General features: G+C 42.1%; 1 protein-coding gene and 1 non-coding gene across 2 annotated transcripts in view; one reads left to right on the forward strand and one right to left on the reverse strand.

Annotated features, from left to right (window-relative positions):
* Positions 1 to 926: 926 nt before the first annotated feature.
* trnat-cgu lies at positions 927 to 998 on the reverse strand. Its single transcript has one exon. It is a non-coding gene; the product is annotated as a tRNA-Thr (tRNA).
* Positions 999 to 5,602: 4,604 nt separating this feature from the next.
* cfap299 (cilia and flagella associated protein 299) overlaps positions 5,603 to 25,438 on the forward strand; it is a 246,965-nt gene continuing 227,129 nt past the window's right edge. Inside the window, exons 1-2 of the mRNA XM_007896966.1 lie at positions 5,603 to 5,771; positions 20,112 to 20,242. Of these exons, the coding sequence (XP_007895157.1) occupies positions 5,661 to 5,771; positions 20,112 to 20,242 (242 nt within the window). The 5' untranslated portion in view covers positions 5,603 to 5,660. The remainder of the gene's footprint in view (positions 5,772 to 20,111; positions 20,243 to 25,438) is intronic.

A 25,438-nucleotide genomic window follows, 5' to 3' on the forward strand; every position in this document is an offset into this window, starting at 1 on the left:
TTTAAACTTTAAAGATATACAAAAACCACAAAATATTTACATTTCTACAGCATCTTTCAAATCAGAAAGATGTCCAAGGTGCTGGACAGTCCTGGATTTGCACCCAAGCTCGGGTGGGTCCCAAGATGGGGGAAGAGATGACCAAAGATGTCGTCAAAGAGGAAGATCTTGTAAGACCTTGAGGGAGACGAGGGAAGGGGCGAGTCATAGGCAATCCATGAAATACAGTAGTTTGTGGTATCTGTCCTTAAAAATGCTGCAATACAGTTCAGTAGCAGCAGAGTATCAACTCTACATGACACGTTTTTCAAATAAGTGAATCCAACATGCTAATATCTTTCTCCTTTACAGGCTAATTGATTTGCTCTACATTTTGAGCATTCAGTTTTTTATCTCTAACGACCTAATTTTTGGAATGTAAGGATTATCAATAGCAGGCAGAATAAACATGCAAAAGTTATGCTGAAAAGACAATGATTCAATGGGTATCTGCAATAGAGGAAATCAATGCTGGAAGACCAGTTAGATTGTGAGGTACAAATTTACTCATGCCCAGAGGCTGAGTGCAAGTAAAGTGTAATGCTCTACTGTGTGCATCATTGTGATTACGAAAATATTTGTGGAGATAGTTTATAAAATAATAATCTTTGCATTTGATATAGCTTAGCTTTTCATGTCTTCTAGACGTCTCAAGATGCTTCACAGAATATACTGTAAAGTGAATTGACTGTATATTTGTGGGCAAAACGCGGCAACCAATTGCGCACAACAGTGTCCCACAGTCGTGGATTGAGTGGCCAATTTATTATTTGTTTTTGAGGGATTATAATCCCCAGAAAAGTGATCCGCCAATCGACTAACAACCAGGTTCCTACTTACTGCTAGTTAAAGAGAAGCATGTGGAGTAAGGAAACTCGCCCAACATTTTGCCCTGCTGGGACTAGAACCCAGGTCTCTCCCTTACGAGGTGAGTGCTCTAACCACTGAGCTACAGGGCTCCTAAAATGTTGGTCAGTCAAAAATTTATTAATTAACTCTAAAGGATTATGTTTAATTTAATGTGGCTAAATGTTATAATTGATTGTAACAAATAGTCATTCATCAAAAATAATCAGAATTTTAACTGTATAAGACTGTATAATTCACACTAAAATATCAGTTAAATCACTTAATTTAGAAGGTTACTAAAATCCATTTGCTTGTTTTTACTGTGTAACCCACCATTAGGAGGAATATGAGAATGAAATCCTGCTTTCCTTCATTCCACGGTGAAGGAAAATAATCCTTTATTTGGACACTTTGTTGAGTGTCCAACACAGGCACTCAACGTATAATACGGCTAAATGATTATCTATTGTCATATTGATTTATTCATAGAAGTTGAATTCCTTCTGTGACCATTTTAAAGTTGAACATTTGACATGTACTACAAATTAAAGGAGACAAATAATATTAGCAAAAAAAACTGTAAAAAAAAGGTGTCTAATTAATTGGTCTTGGGCATTTGACAAAACAATTGACATTGTTCCTACCTCCTGTGAACATTTCATTAGAAGTGTTAAATTCAAAACACCAAATTTTAGTCATTGGTTTGAATCTCTCCCGTGGCTTAAAAGCACAACTTTTCCAAATGGAGAAAAGTTGGAGTATTGACATCTCACATTGCTTGTCTGTTAAAGGATACTGATAGTCACAAACCATTTGGTTGATTTGGGCTCCAAAAGTGGGAATGAAGGCCCTCCAGTGGGTGAACTACTGAATGGTTGGATAGGTACCTGTCCACACAGAATGAAGGAAAACAGGATGTATTCTCATATTCCTCCTATTGGTGAGTTACACATAAAAAACAAGCAACTGGATTTTTAGTAAACCTCTCAGTTAAGTGATTTAACTGATATTTGTAGGAATAATAATAATTTGGCTATTTATTAGAGTTATTAGTTTGTTACAAGTCATTGAATGATATTTATTGCTGGAGACATTTTGAATGGTATCTGTAGACTGACTGGTCCAGCCATAGACTTGTTGACAGAAAACGTATTATTGGTGTCATTTGATTTATTCTGAGTGAAACATATTGTAGGATTGCCTACCTCCCTGGCTAAAATCAAGGAATTTGCTGAATTTTTGTTCATTTAGTTTCTTCTGCTGAAAGAAATAAAATTGTGGATATTGATAATGAAAATTTTAAAATTTATAACATACATTAAACAGGGATCTGCTAGCAAAAACAACAAATTCAACTTTGTCTTTGATAGCTGCACTACCCTTAGGAGTAAGATAAATGGGGGGGGAGGGGGTGTGGTGAGGCCAGATCACTGGACTCATACAATAGTTTTGTAGTGGTGTGGGAAGTAGATATGTACTCTCCTGAAGTTACTGAAATTGAGTTGAGCTGCAAATGTTGGTGATTCATTTGTCATAAGACAGAATTTTTTATCCTGCTCCATTGCGTTACTTCAAGTTCTGAAAACCCCAGCAAATTTACAACCAGAATTTTGCTTGCTTTTCAGGATAAACAAAATTCATCAGTTATCACATTCATCAGTTGAACTTGTGTCAGCAGCTTAATCTCAATCACAGAGAATAAAGCATTTCCATGTCACACACAAAAATTTAAATTGCCTTCATCCATGAAACCATGTTCAATTTTCTGTTTTGTTATCTTTATTCCTCACATTTGATGGACATAAATTCACTGAAGCATGTCAAAAAATTTCCTGAAAGTAAGAAATACATAACACTTTTTTTTACATTCGTTGAGTTGAATTTTAAAGTGCTCTGGTTTTGTCAAAACTTGTGTTCAAAGATTACTATAGAAGCAAATTGAGTAACATAGTCAAAGAATAATGACACTATTACCTTTCTATAGCATCTGGTACAGTATAAAAATAAAACACATTGATTCCATCTCTTACCCATTTTGGGCAAACGTAATGAAACATTAAATACAATGTACAGTAATACAATCTTCCAATGCCAGTCTTTCCACCTTGGATCCAGTGGCTTAGTGATAGCACTCTCGCTTCTGAGTCAGAAGGTTGTAGGTTCAAGCGCCAGGTCAGGAATTGGAATCACATCGTCTAAGATGATGTTTCAATGCTGTGCTGGGGGAGTGTTTCATTGTCAGAGGTGCCGTCCTTTGGATAAGAGGTTAAACCGAGGACTAATATACCTGTTCAGGGGGATGTTAAAGATACCAAGGCAAACCACTTTACATTATAAACAAAACACAAAATACTGCAGATGCTGGAAATCTGAAACAAAACAGAAGTCAGCAGGTCAGGCAGCATCTATGAAGAAAGGAAAGTGAGTCAACGTTACGAGTCCTCGATTTAACATCTTATCCAAAAGACCAGATGCAAGGAACAAATGCAAGGATTATTGTTATTATTAACTCAGACCTAAAGAGAACTCCTCCCTTCTCTCCCTTTGGACCATCACTTAATTTCCCTTAATTCCTCAATCCCTCTCCCCACCGCCACCCAACCGACCTCCATCTCCTACTACCCCTGGAAAAAAATCTCCCCCCTCAGCTGCATTGGAGTCATCTGAACTCCTTCCCCTCTGGGCGTCCTCCCGCAATGACCTATCCTCCTCTTCTCCACAACTCCCTCTCCTCCCAACCTGGCCCCTACCCATCCCTTCCTCCACATCTTTAAACCTGTCTCCCCCTCCTCTCTCATCACCACCATAGCCCATATGAAACCTACCACCTGCTCGCTCGACACCATCCCTACCCCTCTCCTTACCTCACAGCTCCACCTCCTTGCCCCTCTACTTACTAACATCGTAAACCTCTCCCTGTCCTCTGGTACTGTTCCCACACCATTAAAAAACGCTGTCATCAGTCCTATCCTTAAAAAATCCTCCGTGGCCCCTTCTCTACTCCCTAACTACCGTCCCATCTCCAACCTCCCCTTCCTCTCCAAGGTCCTGGAACGGGTTGTTGCTTCACAGCTTTGCTCCTTCCTCTCCCGCCACTCCCTTCTTGAACCCCTCCAATCGAGTTTCCGTGCTGCCCACAGCCCTGGTCAAAGTGACAAATGACATTCTGTCTATCTGCGACCAGGGCTCCCTCTGCCTCCTGGTCCTCCTTGACTTCTCTGCTGCTTTTGATACCGTCGACCACTCTATCCTCATCCACCGCTTCTCCTCTCACCTGTCTCCATGGCGCTGATCTTGACTGGTTCAGATCGTACCTCTCACACCACCAGCACTTCATCTCCACAAACAGCTTCTCCTCTAGCCCCCGGACCATCTTGTGCGGGGTTCCTTAATGCTCTGTCCTTGGACCCCTCCTCTTCAACATCCATATGCTCCCTCTTGGTGACATCATCCGCAGACATGGGGTCAACTTCCAAACGTATGCAGATGACACCCAACTCTACCTCTCTGCCTCCACACTTGACTCCAGGACCACTGCTGTGCTGACTGTCTGTCAGACATCAAGTCGTGGATGAGAGCAAACTTTCCTCAGTTGAACGTCAACAAGACCGAGGCTCTCCTGATTGGGACCCGTCAGCGCCTCCACACCTCAGGCGCTGACAGCATCACCATCCGTGGTTGAACACTGCACCTTACTAAGCCAGTCCGAAACTTTGGGGGTCTTGTTTGACCCTCAACTATCCTTTCTACCCCACATCTGCGCCATGACCCGCTCTGCCTTCCCCCACCTCCGCAACATTGTCCGGCTCCGACACTGTCTCACACCGCAGGCCACCGAAACCCTCATACATGCCTTCATTACATCGAGGCTCGACTATGTAAACTCAATGCTTTGTCGGCTTCCCCAAGTCCTCCCTCCACAGGCTGCAGATCACCCAGAACTCTGCAGCCCGTGTCCTCTCCCACACCAGGCTCCGCGATCCCATCACCCCCATCCTCACCCGACTCCACTGGCTTCCCATCACACAGAGAATACAGTTCAAGATCCTGGTCCTCACCTTCAAAGCCCTCCAGTCTTGCTCCCCCCTACCTCTCTGACCTCCTAACCCCCTACCATCCTGTTCGCTCCCTCCGCTCAGCGGGCTCCGGCCTGCTTCACGTCTCACGCCTCGCTCGGCCCACTATCGGCGGACGGGCCTTCCGCCACTCTGCCCCCACTCTCTGGAACTCCATCCCCCAGTCCCTCCGTCTCGCCCCCTCCCTCGCAACCTTCAAGACCCACCTCAAGACGCTCCTCTTCGACCGTGCTTTTGATCTCCCTGCTTCCCCCCCACTGCCCTCCCCCACCCCGACCCCCGGCTCTGGTCCAGCGCCTTGGGATGTGAAAGGCACTTTACAAATGTAATTTGGTTGTTCTCTCATTGTGAACCAGGGCTGTGGCCGGAAGTCACGGTTGCTACGGCAAACAGCTACTCAGTGACCGGAAGTCGCGGTTGCTACGGCAAACAGCCACGCACTGACCGGAAGTCACGGTTGCTATGGTAAACATCTGCTCACTCATCGCGCCACGGTTGCTGTGGTAACAAGGGTGGTGACCCATCATCACACTTAACATGGTAAACAACGTGCACAGTGGCCGGAAGTAATGGTTGCTATGGTAACAGCCTAGCCAATGGCCAGACGCCACGGTTGCTATAGTAAACAGACTGCCGGCGACCGGAAGTCACAGTTGCCAGGAGGCAGTAGTCGGGAAGTTTGTGGATCTGTTAAATATGTTGGGCGACGCTTCAGGTTCGGCGGTGGACAATATTGTCACCGAGTTCGACACTTACGAGGATTTCTTGGACTCGCAGATCACGTCTCAGGATCTGTTCTATTTAGAGGTCAGTGGTCCTCACCCGAGCACCGCTCCCGCCCACAGCGGGTCAGCACCGGCACTGTCCCTCACCTCTCACTGTGGTCAGTCTATACCTCTCACTGTGGTCAGTCTATACCTCTCACTGTGGTCAGTCTATACCTCTCACTGTGGTCAGTCTATACCTCTCACTGTGGTCAGTCTATACCTCTCACTGTGGTCAGTCTATACCTCTCACTGTGGTCAGTCTATACCTCTCACTGTGGTCAGTCTATACCTCTCACTGAGGTCAGTCTGTACATCTCACTGTGGTTAGTCTATACCTCTCACTGTGGTCAGTCTATACCTCTCACTGTGGTCAGTCTATACCTCTCACTGTGGTCAGTCTATACCTCTCACTGTGGTCAGTCTATACCTCTCACTGAGGTCAGTCTGTACATCACCTCTCACTGTGGTCAGTCTATACCTCTCACTGTGGTCAGTCTATACCTCTCACTGTGGTCAGTCTATACCTCTCACTGTGGTCAGTCTATACCTCTCACTGAGGTCAGTCTGTACATCACCTCTCACTGTGGTCAGTCTATACCTCTCACTGTGGTCAGTCTGTACATCACCTCTCACTGGGGTCAGTCTGTACATCACCGCTCACTGTGGTCAGTCTATACCTCTCACTGTGGTCAGTCACTATCTCACCACTCACTGTGGTCAGTCTGTCCATCACTTCTCACTGTGGTCAGTCTGTATATCACCTCTCACTGTGGTCATTCTATACATCACCTCTCACTGTGGTCAGTCTGTGCGTCACCTCTCACTGTGGTCAGTCTTTACATCACCTCTCACTGTGGTCAGTCTGTACATCACCTCTCACTGTGGTCATTCTGTACATCACCTCTCACTGTGGTCAGTCTGTACCTCTCACTGTGGTCAGTCTGTACATCACCTCTCATTGTGGTCAGTCACTACCTCACCTCTCACTGTGGCCAGTCTGTGCATCACCTCTCACTGTGGTCAGTCAACAACAACAACAACAACAACAAGATTCCATTTATAGAGCGCCTTTCACGTCGGGAGGACGTCCCAAGGCACTGTACAGTTGGGTCAGGACCCGAGCAGGGGGGAAATGGTCAGGGTGAGGGGAGGGAAGGGAGGGAGCGAGGAGGGGGTAGAGAGTCGAGAGGGGAGCTGAAGGCACGGTCACTGTGGTCAGTCTGTATCTCTCACTATGGCAGACAGGTAATCTTATTTGGTCAGATTCTCTTAACCGAACCTCTTACTGAAGTCAGATACTCTGTACAATACAATACAAAAGTACATTTGTGTAACGTCTTTCACGTTGTGAGGATATCCCAAGGCACTGGACGGTCAGGGATTTGGACCCGGGCTAGGGTTCGAGATCGGGGAGGGTGGCTGAAGGTGTGGTCGAAGAGGAGGGTTTTGAGACGTGCCTTAAAGGAGGCAAGGGAGGGAGCGAGGCGAAGAGAATGTGGGATGGAGTTCCAAAGGGTGGGGGAAGAAATGCTAAAGTCCCGACTGCCGATGGTGGGTGGGCGGTCCGGATGGGGAACGTGGAGGAGGCCACATCCTGCTGAGCAGAGGGAGCGGACAGGTTGATATGTGGTTAGCAGATCGAGGAGGTAGGAAGGAGCAAGTCCGTGGAGGGCCTTGAAGGCGAGGGCGAGGATTTTGAACTCCATCCCCTGGGGAATGGGGAGCCAGTGGAGCCGGGCGAGGGTGGGTGTGATGGGGCCACTGAGACCGGTGTGGGAGAGGACACGAGCTGCAGAGTTCTGGATGGACTGCAGCCTGTGGAGAGAAGAGAAGCCTCGATGTGATGAATGCGTGGATGAGGGTCCGGTGCCCTGAGGGGTGAGGCAGTGGCGGAGCCGGGGTGATGTTACAGAGGTGGGGGAAGGCAGAGCGGGTCATGGCGCGGACGTGGAGCAGAAAAGACAGTTGAGACTCAAACAGGACGCCAATGTCCCGGACTGGCTTAGTAAGGTGGAGTGAGCAACCATGGATGGTGAGGCTGTCAGCACCTGGGGTGAGGAGGCGCTGACGGGAGCCAATCAGTAGAGCCTCGGCCTTGTTGACGTTCAACTGAAGAAAGTTCGCTCTCATCCAGGACTTGATGTCTGACAGACATTCTGTCAGGACAGCAGTGGTCCTGGAATCGAGGGTGGAGGCAGAGAAGTACAGTTGGGTGTCATCTACATACATGTGGAAATTGATCCCATGTCTGCGGATGATGTCACCAAGAGGGAGCATATAGATATTGAAAAAGAGGGGACTAAGGACAGCCCCGAAGAACTCCGCACAAGATGGTGTGGGGGCTAGAGGAGGAGCCGTTTGTGGAGATGAAATGGACAGAACCGTGAAGGTTGAGGTGAGAGGAGAGGAGGTGAGATTCACATTTGCTTCAGTAAGAGATTCACATTTGTTTCAGTGGGTGCAAATCACAGTGGGCTTGCTTCCCTTGTGTGGTCCTTTGAAGGGAGTGTGGAGTGGGAGGGAGTCCTGTTTCAGTGCATTTGGCTCTTTAATAACATTCGGTGAACTGCAAAATCAAGTCTTGACAAAGGACATAGGACAGAGTCCTGAGAAATGCCGCACAAGATGGTGTGGGGGTGAGAGGAAACACCGTTTGTGGAGATGAAATGGAGATAGTGTGAGAGATAGGATCTGTAGGTTACGGCTCGGCGTCATGCTCCCCCACTTTCAAGCACTCTGGGACACTACCCTGCTTGAGGAGCGCGATATAAATGCAAGTTGTTGTTGTAACATCTTTCACAGTTGTTAGATTCTCTGCATCTAACCCTTCTCACTGTATGTTTAGATACTCTGAACACAGTCTCTCTCACTGTGTAGTTGGATATTCTGTACCCACCATCCCTCTTTAAAGACTCATCCGAAGGTTGGAGCCTTCAACAATACAAGCACCCCAGCACTGTGATCAAGTGTCACGCGAAGCTATGTTAGTTCAAAGTCCTCACATAGGGCTTGAACCCACAAATGTCTGTCTCAGAGTCAACAGTACTGTCAACTGAGGAAGGCCGACACCAATATTTTGTTGCATTGAAAAGAAATGCTTTTTTGAAAGGTCAGCTACTTTTGGGGCTGTTTCTGCTGCATTTTTGTATGTTTATGAAATTTTAAAATAAAAATGATTCCTTTGGCTTGCTTACAAAAGGCCAGAGGTTCACAGATTTTTCTTTAATTAAACCAAAATCAGGGCACATGACCTGCTATGTAAATATCAGCTTTTTCTCCAATCTGTGCACAAATCTGGGAGTATATAATATATGAATGGGCACAAGATCTGACCTGCTTCCATTAATCGCATTCAGCGTCTTTCTAGTAATTGAACTAACATTGTAATTAACATTTCAAGCTGATACAGAATTTTTCTGTGTTGGGTGTACCTAATATATGAAGGGAAATTTACTTTGCAGTATTGCATCTTATTTAATTCCTTTTTTTATGCTTCAAATTTGTAGAGAGCTGTAATTACCAAATAAAGTCTAAAATTTCTAGAATATGACAAAGTGCTGTTTAATTAATTTTACAAAATCTTACATTTCATTTTGTGTACTAATGCAGTATTTCTTGCAACTTAGATGTACTTTTTAATTCAGCATTATAAAATATTCTCTTATCATAAATTCAATATTGCAACTTCATAATTGTTTTGAGAGCAATTCAATCTGTAACTCACATCCTGGTTGATTTTTTTTAAGTCAGATGTGGGTCACATTGCTTTATGGCCCATGTATTGTATCATTACAATTTAAGTGGACTGTTGCTTCAAGCATCCATGTGGTGGTGGCTTTTATGGATGTCAAATATATGTATATTTTTTAATTTAATTGAGTTCTGCTGACAACATAATTTTATGCCAGTAAATGTTAACCACTTCAGCCCTTATAAATTTTTAAGTTTGGTAATTATTACTGTGTGCATTTGCAGACTTGCCAGATATTACTTAGTTCAATAAAAGAGATCATAGTTAGAGTACTTACTAAATACTGCAAATTATAATCCAAAGAAATAGCATGGTAATTTTTCGATTTGTTTTAATTTTTGAAAATTGTTCTCATCTGCATCCTTACTCACAGCCTTTATAGATCTCCTCACATATTCACTCCTTGCTGTGTGACAGATTACCACAATTCAGGCAGTACTTTGTATGTTTACATTTTTTTAAAAAGCGGTTTCAGTTTATTTGTAAACATTCAGAAGGAAACAATTTGCATTTGTATTCTGCCTCATTACATTGAAACATCTCACAGTGCTTTACAGGTAATTTTATCAAACATAATAACTACTTTGGTTAGCAATTTCAGCAAACTTTTGATGGTAAATGTGGCAGTCATTTCTGCCATAATGGGAAAGAGTGTTATTAGAAATCTGATGCTGAAATACTGGCTTGGATGTACCAAAGTGCAGGAAATTGGAATTCAAATGGGCTTTCTTTGGGTACCCAAAAGCACAATGAAGTGGGTTAAACTCAATTTTGATAATCCTCGTTCAGATATTAGTCAAAATAGCAATTCTTGGATCACTGGACACGTCTGTGAAGTGTGAGTGATGCTAACCTCAACACATCTCTTCTTGCACACATTGCTAGCATGCAAGATAGATTGTGTACAGTATAGGAACTTTTAATTGGAACTTTTAATTATCCCCTCACGCAGGTGATTTTATGTAGATATTCCTTATCCTGACATAAAGCCTTCAGGCTGCCCCCTATTTAATTAGCTTAGTTGGATGATAGAAAAAAAATCTAAAAACCTTCTAAAATAGTAAAACACAACAGATTTGGAGATAATAGAAGTCACTAGTTTTCCAAGGTAACTGGAGAGGTAAAGAAGTAATGGATCTAACTGTTTCTCCTGCAATGGATGTGCCAAATCCTGAAATACTAATCTTTTCTGAGCAGTTGATTCAGTAATTGCTAGAGAAAATGTTGCAGATAGCGGCTTTCCTATTTGAATCACTTCTGGATTCATACATAATACAATAATAACATTTACATTTATATGGTGCCTTTCACATCAGGAGCGTCATCAAAAGTGATTTTGCTGGCTGGGCACCCGAGCTGGCTGTGTAAGCTGAAGGGGATGATGAGGGGAAAGATAATAATAATAATAATCCTTGCATTTGATGTAGCACCTTATCACATTGTTGAGACGTGTCAAAGCGCTTCACAAGATACACTGTAAAGTGGAATGAGTTTGTATTTTGTACATGAAAAGCGGCAGCCAATTGCACACAGCAGTGTCCCACAAACAGTCGTGGATTGAGTGACCAAATTATCAGGTATAAATATTATATTATGTTATTTTCTCACAGAAATATATCTAATTTGCTTTAGAAAGAATTGACACTTTCTGCTTCCACCATCTCCCCAGGGAGCCTTTTCCATTCATTTACTACTCGCTCACTGAAATGAGACTTTCTCTCTCTTTCTCTTACAAAGAGGGCCTTGAATGAGGGGAACGAAGGAGCGAGTTGGAGGGACTCCGGAATGGAGAACCCAGAGAGTGGGACCAGAGTGGCTGAAAGCCGTCCGTCCATAGGGATGACACTAATGATGGGACAGGCCAGTGTTCACTGAGTGAAAGGAGTAGTTGGGTTGGTATGGTGAAGGAGGTTGCAGAAATAGGGTGGGACAAGAATGTGGAGGGATTTCAAAGTGAGAACAAGAATCTTGAACTTCATGTGCTGGGGAATGGAGTTGAGTGGGGATAATAATAATAATAATAATCTTTGCATTTGATATAGCGCTTTTCACGTCTTATGAATATCTCAAAGCACCTCACGGAATATAATGTAAAGTAAACTGTATATTTGTAGGCAAAACACGGTAGCCAATTGCGCACTCCGACCAACAGCCGTGGATTGAGCTACCAAATTATTATTGTTTTTTTTGAGGGATTATTATCTCTGGAAAAGCAATCCGCTAATCGATTAACAACCAGGTACCTACTTACTGCTAGGTAAACGGAGGCGTGTGGAGTAAGGAAACTTGCCCAACATTTCGGCCTGCCGTGAATAGAACCCAGGTCTCTCGCTTGCGAGGTGAGTGCTCTAACCACTGAGTTATAGATGGGAGTCAGACGAGATTATTATCACATTACCTTGGAGGAGACTATTCAGACATAATCAAGAAAGGCTTTGAACCAAAGCTAGTTAGACTCCAGCAGTACCTCAGTGCAAGAGCCAACTCCTGGCTCTTGCCAATCTGCACCTAATACTCTCTGGAATTAGGTAAGCAGGATACATCTCTCCCGGGAGAGAGCATGTATTCCGTTCCAACAATCTATCTCCGGGATTTCCATGTGTAGGTGGGTGCAAATCTCAGCTTAGTTTGGATACTCTTAAGAATGGTGATTGATTCCACATGCGTCAAACACCCAGATGACCAAAAATATTTGTAGATTGATTTTTATTTATACCCATTCAAATATCTATTTTGAGGTTTTTTTTCATTCGTGCTTTTATTGAACTGAACTTCAGCATTATTTGAAAATAACTCAATTCATCATCAACCAATATGTTGATTATTAAATTCAAAGGATGACAAAAGTGGATGCAATCATTTCTTCAACAATTTCAGTGTGCTTTCAGTTGTCTGTGCTTTGGAGAGACCAAAAATGATGACAGTACTTTTTTCTACAGGCAACATTTGCAGTAACTTACTGTCTTTGATGTAGGCCAGTGAGGTAGTGTTGATGTAATGCTGCAAGATGCCAGCATTAACACCATGATTGTCAGTGTTAAAATTACCCAACCTAACATAAAGTGCCACAAAATGCAGACTAGGCAAGAAGGAAGAAGCAAAAAACAAATGAATTTGTCCATTACTCAGTGTTAGAAAGGTAAAACACCAGAATCTCTAACATGTAAGAAGACTAGTTCTACTGCCTTGGTTAGATTTAGAATAAGTTTGAAGCCAACATAGTATTTCTTTTGGGTCAGCCAGGTGTCTGACCTATGCGGAAACCCATCACCGTGCTTAGCTGGTAGCGCTCTCATATCTGAGTTAGAAAGTTGTGGACCTGAAACCCATATAGTCTATGCTGATACTCTAATGCAGTCCTGAGGGGGTGCTGCATTCTCCGAGGTGAGCCCGGAAAGATTCTGAACCAAAATCTGTCTGCCTGTCAAGATAGATGTTACAAATTCCATGGTACTATTCAAAAAGAGAAGGACGTTCTGGCCAACACCCTCCAAATATAGCGGAGTCCTGTAGCTCAGTGGTTAGAGCTTTGCAAGCGAGAGACCTGGGTTCGGTTCCCGGCAGGGTGAGACTTTGGACAAGTTTCCTTAGTCCACACGCCTGATAATAATCCCTCAAGAAAAAAACAATAATAAATTGGTAATTTTAAACCACGACTGTTTGTGGGATACTGCTGTGCGCAATTGGCTGCCGCATTTCGCGCACAAATATACAGTCAATTCACTTTACAGTCTATTCTGTGAAGCGCTTTGAAATGTCTAGAAGACGTGAAAAGCGCTGTATCAAATGCAATGATTATTATTATTATATTTTAAATATACTCTGTGTTTCAAATTGGAATGTACTCAGCAATTAACTCGTTTCTTTAGAAGAAAGCAAGTACAGTATATTTCAATGCAAATACAGGAATAGATATACTGCACATCACAAATATAGGTCTCGGTAAATTGCCCCTTTTTTTCTTTCAAGGCTCTCTTTTAACAATCGTTGCATTTAATATATAGCACCTTATGTTGTCGAGACATCTCAAAGCACTTGACAGGATTTTACTGTGAAGTATATTGACTGGGAATTTGTAGGCAATTAAACAAGATCAAGGCCTTCCTGCTTGATTCCTGTCAACACCTTCACAACCTATGCGCTAACCTGCATGGTGGTGCACTCTACCTCATGGAGCCAGTATAGAACCTTAGAGTCATGCTTGATTCCCAACCTCACATCCACGCTCTTATTTGCTCAGCTTTCTCTGTAACATTGCCCAACTCTGCTGAGACCTTCATCTATGCTTTCATCACATCCAGATTTGGCTAAGTTAATGCTCTCCTTGCCAGCTCTTCCCTAGACAAGCTGCAGAATCTAGAGCACAGTTTGTGTCCTCTCCTGCACCAGGCTCTGTGAGCTTAACATCCTTATCCTAGCTGTTTACTATTACAGTAAATTTGTCAACATGGTGCAGTTAATAGCACTCTCACCACTGAGTCAGAAGGTTATGTGTTCAAGCCCCATGTAGGGAGCTTGTTCTCACATTCAAATGCTTGCACTATCTCGACCCATCCTATCTCTGCAACCTCCTTCAACCCTTCAGGTATGGCTGTTCCGTTTGCGCAGTGATCACTGCCTGCTTCATGTCGTCTTTCCCCCTCCCCCCCAATCCACCCACAATTGGTGAGTCACCTCTCAGCCATTCTGCCCTCACTCTCAAACTTCAACCGGGCGTTCCTCTGTCTCCCTCCCTCTCTCCCCTCACTTTGATTGCACTTTCAGTTTTGCCTGTTGGCTCACCCCCCAGCTTGGGTGCCCAGGTAGCACTGGCAAGCGCTTTGAGATGTCCTCCAGACCTGAGAGGTGCAATATAAATGGTATTGTATTGAATTATACCCTACAGTTCAGATGAAAAGGAGACTAATTTTTTTAGAAATTATATCAAATAAGGAATATGGTCTTTAAGGTCAAATGGGTGTGAAGTTTGAATGTTTCGACAACTAGTGCTGAAGTCAACAATTGAACAACAACAACAAAATTAAATTTATAGAGCGCCTTTCACGTCAGGAGGACGTCCCAAGGCGCTGGACAGTCGTGGTCAGGACCCGAGCATGGGGGAGGGTTGGGGTACAGGTGAGGGAAGGCAGAGAGATGGGAGGGCGACCAAAGGCACGATCGTAGAGGGTCTTGAGACCAGCCTTGAAGGAGGCAAGGGAGGAAGCGAGGTGAAGGGACTGTGGGATGGAATTCCAGAGCGTGAAGGCAGAGGGGCTGAAAGCTCGGCCACCGATGGTAGGGTGGGTCAGGCGGGAGACCTGGAGCAGGTTGATAGGGATTCAGCAGGTCAGAGAGGTAAGAGTATTTATGAATAGTAGTTATGATGTCAAGTGTGACACTAAAACACCAAATGACCACTAGATGGCAATCCCCTCTCCCAAAGTGATTTCCCAACTCACACTGGGATTTCATTTCCATCTTTGAGTTGGATCCAGAGGATTTCTTACATATTAGTCACTGAACTTGCTTCTAAATTAATCTTTTGCATGTTTACCTTCTGATCAGGATTAACACTGGCCATAAATTGACAATAGTCCATTATTTTTGTAAAATTCAGAGATAAAAAAATCATTCCACACTGAAGCCTGATGTTGTTTAGGTTATTATGAAGGTTAGCCTTATACAGGACTATTGTCTTAAAATGTAAGATCATGCAAAATTTAAATTTAGGTTTAATTCAGATCCTATTTTTCAGGAGTTCTTTTTCCTGCAAAAAATCCTGCAAAAAGATTATAGCAGTCAAGAAAATCTTCCAGTACATTATAAGGTTCTTTGGTCATTGTTTGTTTAATTATTATTAAATGTGCATTGGAAATAGTTACTCTTCCACCCACACTCCAGGTGACATTGGTTTATGGCCTTGAGTGATAATGACAAGAAAGGATTATTCTTGCATTTTATTAGTTTATTTCCTTGTTGAAAAGGGTTATAATACTTGCTGATGCCCTTCAAAAAAGTACATTGCTGAGCACATTCCAATTTGAAAGACAAACTATATTCACACTTAACACACAGGATGCTTGTTATTAGCTGGCCTTGATGATTTCTCTCAATGCGAAAAAAGTTTTGATAGGTTGGTCAAAACCTTTCTGTTCACTTCTTGAAAAGATTAATGTGGGAGTTATGTTAATTTCCTCAGTTTCCTTCCTATTCAACTCCCTGGGGTAGAACAAGAGGCTCTGTTTTCATGCACTTCCAGGATGGAAAGGGAGTCCAATGAAATGTTACCTTTTCCGCTCTGTGTGTTTTTTCTTTGTAGAGATCTTCACTAAACTAATTTGGTTAGTGCTCAGTATCATGTGTATGATGAGATTCCATCTTCTTATTTTGAAACAAACTGTATTTTATGAATCATTGATAAACACATCTCCTGAACAAAATCTAAAGTTAAAGTCGACCAACTGAAGGCCAATATCTTTAATCTCACCTTCTCTTCCATCATCTTGTTTTGTTCGCCCTGTTCGCTCCCTCCGCTCAGCGGGCTCCGGCCCACTTCGTGTCCCCCGCCTTGCTCCCCCCACTATCTGCGGGTGGGCCTTCTGCCACTCTGCACCCACCCTCTGGAGCTCCATCCTGCAGTCCCTCCGTCTCGCCCCCTCCTCCGCCACCTTCAAGACACACCTCAAAACCCACCTCTTCGACCCTGCTTTCGATCTCCCTGCTTCCCCCCCTGCCCTTCCCCCTCCCACATCCAGACCCTCAGCTCAGCTCTGTAACTCTGTCCAGCGCCTTGGGACATCCTCCCGACATAAAAGGCGCGATACAAATGTAATTTTGTTGTTGTTATTCTTTCAAGAGAGTTGTGATCAGCTCTTAAAGTCAGGTATCTAGATAATTCTGTACTTTGATGTGTTTGAGATTTTCTACCCCAAACTAATTATCATTGTTAAAATAAAGTCACTCATTGGCACATACTCTTTTTTTTATACTGGTTTTGACCTACAATATACACAATCACTGCACCTTTACATTAAAATCTGGTGAAGCATTTTGAGATATCTTCCCAAATATTGTTATATAAAATGCAAATGCAGTATTATTATTTATCTTGTTAAATAATGTTATTAAAATTGCATTAGCCCACATTTAAATTGTGTGTTTGCAGAGTACACCACAAGACCCTTTTTATCAGAATACCAATAAAGACAACAACAACAACAAGATTCCATTTATAGAGCGCCTTTCACGTTGGAAGGACGTCCCAAGGCGCTGTACAGTTGGGTCAGGACCCAAGCAGGGGGGAAATGGTCAGGGTGAGGGAAGGGAGGGAGCGAGGAGGGGGGAAATGGTCAGGGTGAGGGGAGGGAAGGGAGGGAGCGAGGAGAGGGTAGAGAGTCGAGAGGGGAGCTGAAGACACGGTCAAAGAGAAAGGTCTTGAGGTCGGCCTTGAAGGAGGAAAGGGAGGAGGCGGCGAAGGCACTGGGGGATGGAGTTCCAGAACCTCGGGGCTGAGAGGCTGAAGGCCCGGGCACCGATGGTAGGGCGGTTGGGGCGGGGGATGTGGAGCAGACCGGAGCCAGAGGAACGGAGGGTACGGGCAGGTAGGTAGGGGGATAGTAGGTCGGGGAGGTAGGAGGGTGCAAGGCTGTTAATGGCCTTGTAAGTGAGGATGAGGATCTTGAATTCGATCCTCTGGGGGATGGGGAGCCAGTGGAGGCGAGCGAGGGTGGGAGTGATGTGGTCGGGAAGCCTGGTGCGGGACAGTACACGAGCTGCAGAGTTCTGAATGACCTGCAGCTTGTGGAGGGAGGTGGCGGGAAGGCCGGCGAGGAGAGAGTTCCCATAGTCCAGCCTTGAGGTGATAAAGGCGTGGACCAGAGTTTCAGCAGCGTGAGGGGTGAGGTAGTGCTGTAGTCCTGTGTGTGTGAAAGGTTAAAAGGAAAATGGTAAATGCTGGAAATCTGAATTCAAAGCAAAAAGTGCTGGTAATCAGCTGCAAGTTAATTGGCATCTGCAAGAGAAAGGTGGTTCTGTATATAAAGCGATCTGACTCTCTGAATGTCCTTCCACAAAGTGCATGTTCACTCCCGTTGCTCCTCTGAGAACTTTCTCTCATCACCGTAACAAATTAAATATCTGCTTTTTTTGTCTCTTTCCACATCACTATTCATCATCTTAAACACTCTTTCCACGTCAGACAAAGATTTATACTACAGTATATGTTTTCCCATTAGATTCAACATTTGATGACCACAGTTCTGCTTGTTTGTTCTTATATAAATCGTAGAAATGGTGTGCAATTTTAACTTTTAGGGTTGCATCAATGGCAAATTGTTACAGTTTGGATAGTCCTTAACTAAAACTATAGTGAATTTACTGTTCATTTTTTCAAATTTGAACACATTTGACTCTTTGTGAACCTGTACGGGTGAACTGCTCATGTATTTGGGACAAGATTTACAGCAGGTTTTGAAGTCCTACAGTCACTATATGTGACAATAATTACCCATGAGCACTTTGGGACATTTCAACATTACATTAAGCCACTATAAAAATCCTTAATTTCTTCATTCTTTCAGTGCATGTTACCAACTGCTGAATACTGTACCTTCTATGTTGAATGTGTTGTACCTTTTAGCTATGCTGCCACAAGATGGCAGCGCATGCTCATAACATCATATTGAGGCACTGTATCAGCTATTTTCAGCACAAGCATGACTTTATTCTGGCCAGCCTTTTGAAACAAATCTTCATAATAGTAATCCTTGTTATGATATAGCGCCTTATCACATCGTTGAGACATCTCAAACACTTCACAGGATATACTGATTGTTTTGTGGGTGAAACGTGGGAGCCAATTGCGCACAGCAATGTTCCATAAACAGCCATGGAGTGCGAACGTAAGAATTTGCTCGGTGAAAGAAGACCAAGGTCTATCCAGTTCGCCTTCCACCATGCTGGCAGTCGTATATGCACGTGTCTTGTCCCAAACAAATGAGTGACCAATGTTTTGGTCACACAAACCATGTCCGCCAGAAATCAATCCGCCGATCGATTTAACAACCAGGTTCCTACTTACTGCCGGGTAAGCATTAATTTGGAGTATGGAATCTTGCCTAAAGTTTTCTCCTGCCTGGGAATCAAACCCAGGTCCTCTCGCTTGCAAGGCTCGTGCGCTAACCCCTACACTACGGGACTCCGATAATGAGTTAATGAGAAATGTAATCATTGCTTCTTACTCCAATATAACTTCAAAATATTCAGTTGAAGTGAGTTGCTGCTCTAATAAATTTGACTGAAAACAATATACCAGTCAGTGATTTAGCTAGCCCCCCTGGTGTAAACCAACTAAAGGAGACTAAAGCCCTGTTCTGAACATGTAGCTAGTAGTCCTGGTTAGGTTCAGCTTAGACTCCCCGTATAATACTCAAGGGTGATCATATCAGAATGTTCTTCTGGTTTTGGTTAAAGTTTAATAACATGCAGTGTTTTTTTTTGATCATTGATTTCCTTCAATCCGGTTTTAATTTAAATGTAGCTGTTGAATTCACCGAATCATATCTCATGCCAATAAAAAGTACTTTTTTGATTTTTTTCTTTGCAATGAGATATAGATCATCTTCAAGTTAACTTGCAGATTCTGTCAATACAACGATATTGAGTAGTAATTATTTGAAATTAATACTTTTTCTTTAATACATTTTTTACTCCCTCCACTTTCCACTTCTTCTGGCATGAGCTGTATTCTGGTACACTCAGCCAAAGGGCCACTGATCACATATGTGAGCCCCAAGTGTCAACTCTCAGCACACCAGAGATTTATCCTGCCCTTTGCTTGATAAATGCACTTTCTAATGTGAGTCACCAGACGGCAATCAGGAATTGGAACTGACTGATTTCCTTCCCCCCCCCACCTCCTGAGCTCAGAGTCACTAAAGTCAATTGTACCACTAACCCTGGTCTGGCTGAGCAGAACCAATTCTGCACAGGCCGTGGATCATCCATGAGACAATCTGGTCTGCATGGGTCAGATTGGTTTATGCAAATATCAACTGGTCCATCGACGATCACCGGAAGAGGAGGCAGCTTTAAGACATCACCAAAGTGGGGTTGGTAAATAATGAAGAAGAATGCAAGAACATATAAACAAACAGCCAGAATTAGCAGAGAGATGGCAAATGAAGTTTAACATCGAAAAATATGAAATAATTGCCTTAGGTAGAAAAACTAAAAAAGTCAACTATAGTTTAAATGGTGGAAACCTAAGAGAAGTAGATTAGCAAAGAGTCATGAAGATTCAGATCCACAAATCTCTAAGAAAGCAACATCTTTAGATAAAGCCAAAAACAGTGCCAATTGAATCCTGGGGTTTATGTCCAGGGGATAGAATATAAAATTGAGGAGGTACTGTGTCCATTCTGACCACCACACTGAGAAACAAGTATTTGGAAAGGTACAGTGTAGGTTTACTAGGATGATACCAGGGCCTGATGATACTAGGATGATACCAATGTCTCTTTTAAACCTTATTTTAATACACTTTCTGACATGACTAGTTCAAAGTTTCTACCATTTCTGTTAACATGAAACAGACAATCAATGTATGCGTTTTAGCTTGGCCTTGATAAATCGTCTCCATTAATCCATTAGGATGAGGAGCTGGCTCGGCAGCTGGTGGAGCTGGGGTACAGGGGAACTGGAGAGGTGCTGAAAAGAGAAGAGTTTGAAATGAGGAAGACAGCTGCTGAAGCTTCAAGAATTGCTAAGAGTAGCCAAAAAAAGTGAGTACATTTAAATTTATTGATAAAAGAAGATGTTTTGTAATTTAATGTTGGTCAAAGAAGCAAACCATAAATCTATTCTTTGGGGAATGTTAGTTGGACTGTGGAAAGGAAAGGGAGCTAATTTGAGGCTGGGGATTCAGGCTTTTTTCAATTCAGTTGGTTGCATAATATCATATTTCTATTTTTTTTTAGAATGTTTCTGTCATCTCCAAGTGTTACATTTAGTACTTTGCAGTTACAATAAACAAACAAAAACCGATACAAAAGTACAACATTTTTGTGCCTGTTGATGGAATTTAGAAAAGCTGATCAAAGCTGCCTCTTGACAGTGTGACAACCCTCCTTAAACTGCAAGAGCAACAGGTTTGCTTTGTCAAATAGCTTCATTGTTCCTGCCTCCACATTAACAGTGGTTAGCTTCCACGATTGTAGGCACCTGCATCTTTCAGTCATTTGTCTAATCATTTGGTTGTCAAGTTCACCAGGTTAAGGGTTTGTGATGGACTCTCAGACTAAGTGTCTTGAGGGCAAACAAAGTACTTAACAGACCACCAGTTAAGCAAATTTAGTTAAAGTAAACAATGAGATGTACTTCAAGGCAGCTGAGGTCTAACGTTTGTATAACTGACCGGGTAATTCCTGATTCATTTTAATGACTTAAAATGTACCCAGCAAAAAGTCCACACTGTTCACATCTGAACGGTGCAGATTATAATGTAACATGGAGATTGTTGGGTCTTTGGCAACTTCACGTGGAAAAGCATTGAGCATTATATTGTTTGATAATAATGTACATTTCCCCTAAAATAGTTTAGGTAAATAATATGTGTGGGTATTATTTGCTGATGCTGAATATTGCTAGCCATTACGGATGTGTTTTCTTATCTTGGAAAATCCCCTGTATATATATTAATGAAATCTAATCTGTAAATAGACTTGCCTGGATTTGATAAAAATGTGTTTAAATTGATATTCATCAGTTTTTGAGGTGCTCTGCAATCTGATGCAAATAAGTTTAACTGATTAAAAATGATTTTGTACAATGCTGGAAGACACAAAAATGATTAATTAAAACACGGCCAGACATTTGGGAACAGCATTTAGTTTCCAACAACCGTATCTGTAAAGTAGGTAAGAAGTGTTGTGGCTTGGCTGTGTTTAATGAAAAAAATGTTGATTTTTTTATTTCTGTACTTTTTGATTGTTGGACATCTTTACAAGCATGTTTGTGTAGGCTTGTAGACTTAAAATATTGATTTTTTTAATATGAAATCTTGACACTGAAGAGGCAAAATGAAATAATGTTTACAAATAAGTAAACTACAATGTGAGTGGTAGTTTTCACAGTGATATAAACATTCAGGGTGCAGTGTGACTACGCCCTTACTACTTTTTACTGTTAGTAGTTTGGATAATGCCTAGCAGAACCTGTTTAGCATCTGAAACTTAATTTCCCAACACACTCAATAAGAATTTTTGTATTTTTGCTTAGATTGAGAATATGCACTCCACACACTAAAATATTGTACCGTAAAGAGCTTGCGGTTCAAGTACAATTACATCACAGTTTTGTAGAGTGAAGCGTCTTCATGTAGAGTTGCTAACATGGTGTTAGGTAGCGTCCAGTTTTACACTTATGTTTACATTAATGAATTGGGGGAATCTTGATATTTTAGGTCTTTATAGGATTGTGCATTGTTCATAGTTCATTTTTATTTCATAATAGTAATCCTTGCATTTGATATTGCGCCTTATCATGTCTTCTAGACGTCTCAAAGTGCTTCACAGAATGTACTGTAAAATGTATCAACTGTATATTTTGTGGGCGAAACGCGGCAGCCAATTGCGCACAGCAGTGTCCCACAAACAATTGTAGATTAAGCGATCAACAAGAGAAAGAATAACACTACTTCCAGAGCAGTGAACCAGTCAGCAAACATCAAACACCTACAATCAACCCGAAATTAGAAAACAAAACAAAAGATGATTTTAAGAGAATACAAAGAAAAGTATACATGTCCATATCTCTCTACTTTGAAGTTCATCAGGAATCAAATGTATCTGGTTTTATTATGTTTTGGTAAATTGCTGATGAAGGTGAGGGATGCCATGAAGGTGAAAATAGCTTAATTTTCCAGTAACTTTGGATGTTGCTACCATTATGAATAGTTGTTTAGGTTGTAGAATCACACTCATTGGGACTAGGTTTATACCCTAGGGTCTGTGCAGTCATCATAGAGAGATGCTTCCATGCTATTAATAGAGCTGAATTCAAACTCTGGCTTCAGAGGGGAGAGGCCAGTAATGCCAATCTACCTTTCAGTTCCCTCAGTCCAATTCCTCTTGAAATGCTTCAGCTGAATCAACATTTACGTTATTTGGTGCTGATCTGCAGTGTAAGATAACAAACTTTGAGAACTTTATCTTGAATTTACATTTAGAATGTGGATATTTCAGCTTGGGGTCCTGAAATAGCCTCAAGGGTTGGCTTTCACCAAACTGCACCTAATACTTTCTGAAATTGGGTAAATAGGGAAATAATGTGCATTCCACTTCCAGATAAGAGAAGATTTCCAATGTGAATATGGCAAATATATGTGGAACTCAGTCTGGTTTGGATACTCTTAAGCAGGGGTCTCCAACCAATTGCTGCTAGGTGGCCCTTTCACACATGATCAAAAAGGCAAGAAGAAGGAGCAATAGAACTGTGTAGTTATTTAGTCCAATTGAAAATGAAGCCAGATGCATGCATCTTGGAATAAAAATATAAACTATTATTTAAACTGCAATAAATATCGCTCCTTCCTGTTGTCTTTATTGAGCATGCATGAGAGATCCCCTAGTTCCGTTCGATGGCTAGTTGGGTCCCATAGTTGCATTCCCTGCTCTTATGCATGGAGATGTATACAGAGAGAAATACAGGTGTCCTTGATTTTGTAAGTAACAACTAACGAGAAAGATTTGATGTTAAATGTATGATTAACAATTCCTTATTATTGGTTACTAATTCTGCAGTGTCAATAGTTGCCACTTGGTCTCCGTGAAATTCTTTGAGCTGTTTTCCTACATGAAAGGCACTATATATAGTGCAACTTGTTTTGGTTGTAATTACATAATTAAGGGTGCCTGTAATTTCCTATGTACACATGTGTTTGCACAAAACATTCAATGCAACTGTGTTTGCACATGGCTTATACATAGTTTACACTTGGCACATAATAGATCCAATTTTCCTTTAAGTCCAGAAATATAATATCAACCGTACTACCATCATCTATCAAATCCACAAAAAAATCCAACAAATTTGTTAAGCACGATCTGCCTTTCATAAACTCGTGTTGGCTTGGAACTATTGCTTTTATGCTTGTTAAATCTGCTTGAATTGCTTCCTTTTATAATCGATGCCAGTACTTTTCCTACTATGGATGTCAAGCTAACATACCAGTGATTCCCAAGATCATACTTCTGACCTATTTTAAAGACTGGAATAACACTAGCTATTTTCCAATCTTCTGGTACCACCCCTGTATCTAATGAGCTGCGAAAAATTTCTGTCGAAGCTCCCCTACTTCTAACATCACTTATTTAAGTACTCTTGGATCCAGTCCAGCTGGTCCAGATGCCTTACTTCTTACAACATATTGAACAGGTTTTTACATTTTCTTAGAACATCCTGTGGCTGAATTTTAGACAGATTTCCTCAGCTACTTCATTGGTATTAATACAGTACATTTTTGTCCACATAAGTTTTTTTTTGCAGTGTGGGCAGATTGCAGACTTAGAACTTTGGACATTAATCGTCTGTTTCCACTTGTTGGTGAGTGCAAAACAGAAGGTTATAAATATATACAATAGCCACTGGCAGATCTAGAAGGGAGTTTAAGTTGAGCTTTGCACAAGGGATGTTGAGCTCACTATGGGGGATGTGGTTGAAAGGGAAGGCATCATGGTATTTAAGACGAACTTGATACAACCACAAGAGAGACAGGATTGGAGGGGTGTGGGATAAGGGGTTAGGAGGAGTGGAAGTGAATGTGTAGTACAAACAATGGAATGGACTACTTAGGCCGAATGGCCTGTTTCCGTGCTGATGACAGTCTATGTAATTCTATGTAACTGAACACGTTTTAAAGCCATCTTAAATCAATTTGAAATTTCCAATCAGCATTGTCAAATGAGAAAGTGCTTATGCCACCCAGTGTTATTTTTACATGTTTTATTTGTATTGACTTTATTGTTTCATAGCTTTCTGTCATGCTTATTTGTTGAAAAGATGAATTCATATTTCTCAGTCATAAAATATGAAAATTACTGCATGTGTGAAATGATATTGTGATAGCTCTCTATTAATAAAATATATAAAAGATGAGTATATTGGTAGAAATATTTTTAAGATGGTTTAACTTGATGAGTTTAAAGTCTCTTCTATTTCCGCAGTAATCAAATCAAAATAGATATGGTTGAAGAAAAGCAATTGGTACTTTTGATTTCATCTCTCCAGAATACCAGTTGTACGATTCTCCCATAACAGCGTCAACGTTTTCTTAATAAGTTTACTGGTAACTCATTCTTGGCATGTCTTGGTATCTCCCTTCATCTGAATTTATGATTCTTGTCCTGCTGCCTTGCAGCAACAACAACTTGCATTTATATAGCGCCCTTCATGCCTGTTAGGGTTCCAGAGTGCTTAACAGTGGCGGAGTCTTACCCCGAGCTGGGAGAGAGGGAAGGGGGTAGGTGACTCTAAGCACAATCAAAAAGGAAGGTCTTTAGGTGGGATTTGAAAGTGGGTAGGAAGCGGGCAAGGCAGAGAGATTGGGGGAAGAGTTCCAGAGCTTCGGGGCATAGTGACTGAAAGCACAGCCGCCAATGGTGGAGTGGAGGGGGCAAGACACGAACAGGAGGCCGGAACAGGCCGAGCGGAGGCAGCGGATGGTGGAGCGGGGCGTGAGTAAGTCAGAAAGGTCGGGAGATGCGAGGGCATGAAGTGATTTGATACTTGTAGTGTCTAAAAGAGTTTTATTTGCTCTGTTCAGTTATATTTAAACAACAACCAGAATTTGCATTTATATAGCGCTCATCACATTGGGCAGTGTCTAAGAGTACTTAACAGTGGCAAAGCTTGACCCCCAGCCGAAGAAGTCAGGGCAAGGTCGGAGAGGAAGGTCTTCAGGTTTGAAACAAGGAGGGTAT

The sequence above is a fragment of the Callorhinchus milii genome, unplaced genomic scaffold, assembly GCF_018977255.1.
Source record: "Callorhinchus milii isolate IMCB2004 unplaced genomic scaffold, IMCB_Cmil_1.0 Scaffold1, whole genome shotgun sequence".
Classification (NCBI taxonomy): domain Eukaryota; kingdom Metazoa; phylum Chordata; class Chondrichthyes; order Chimaeriformes; family Callorhinchidae; genus Callorhinchus; species Callorhinchus milii.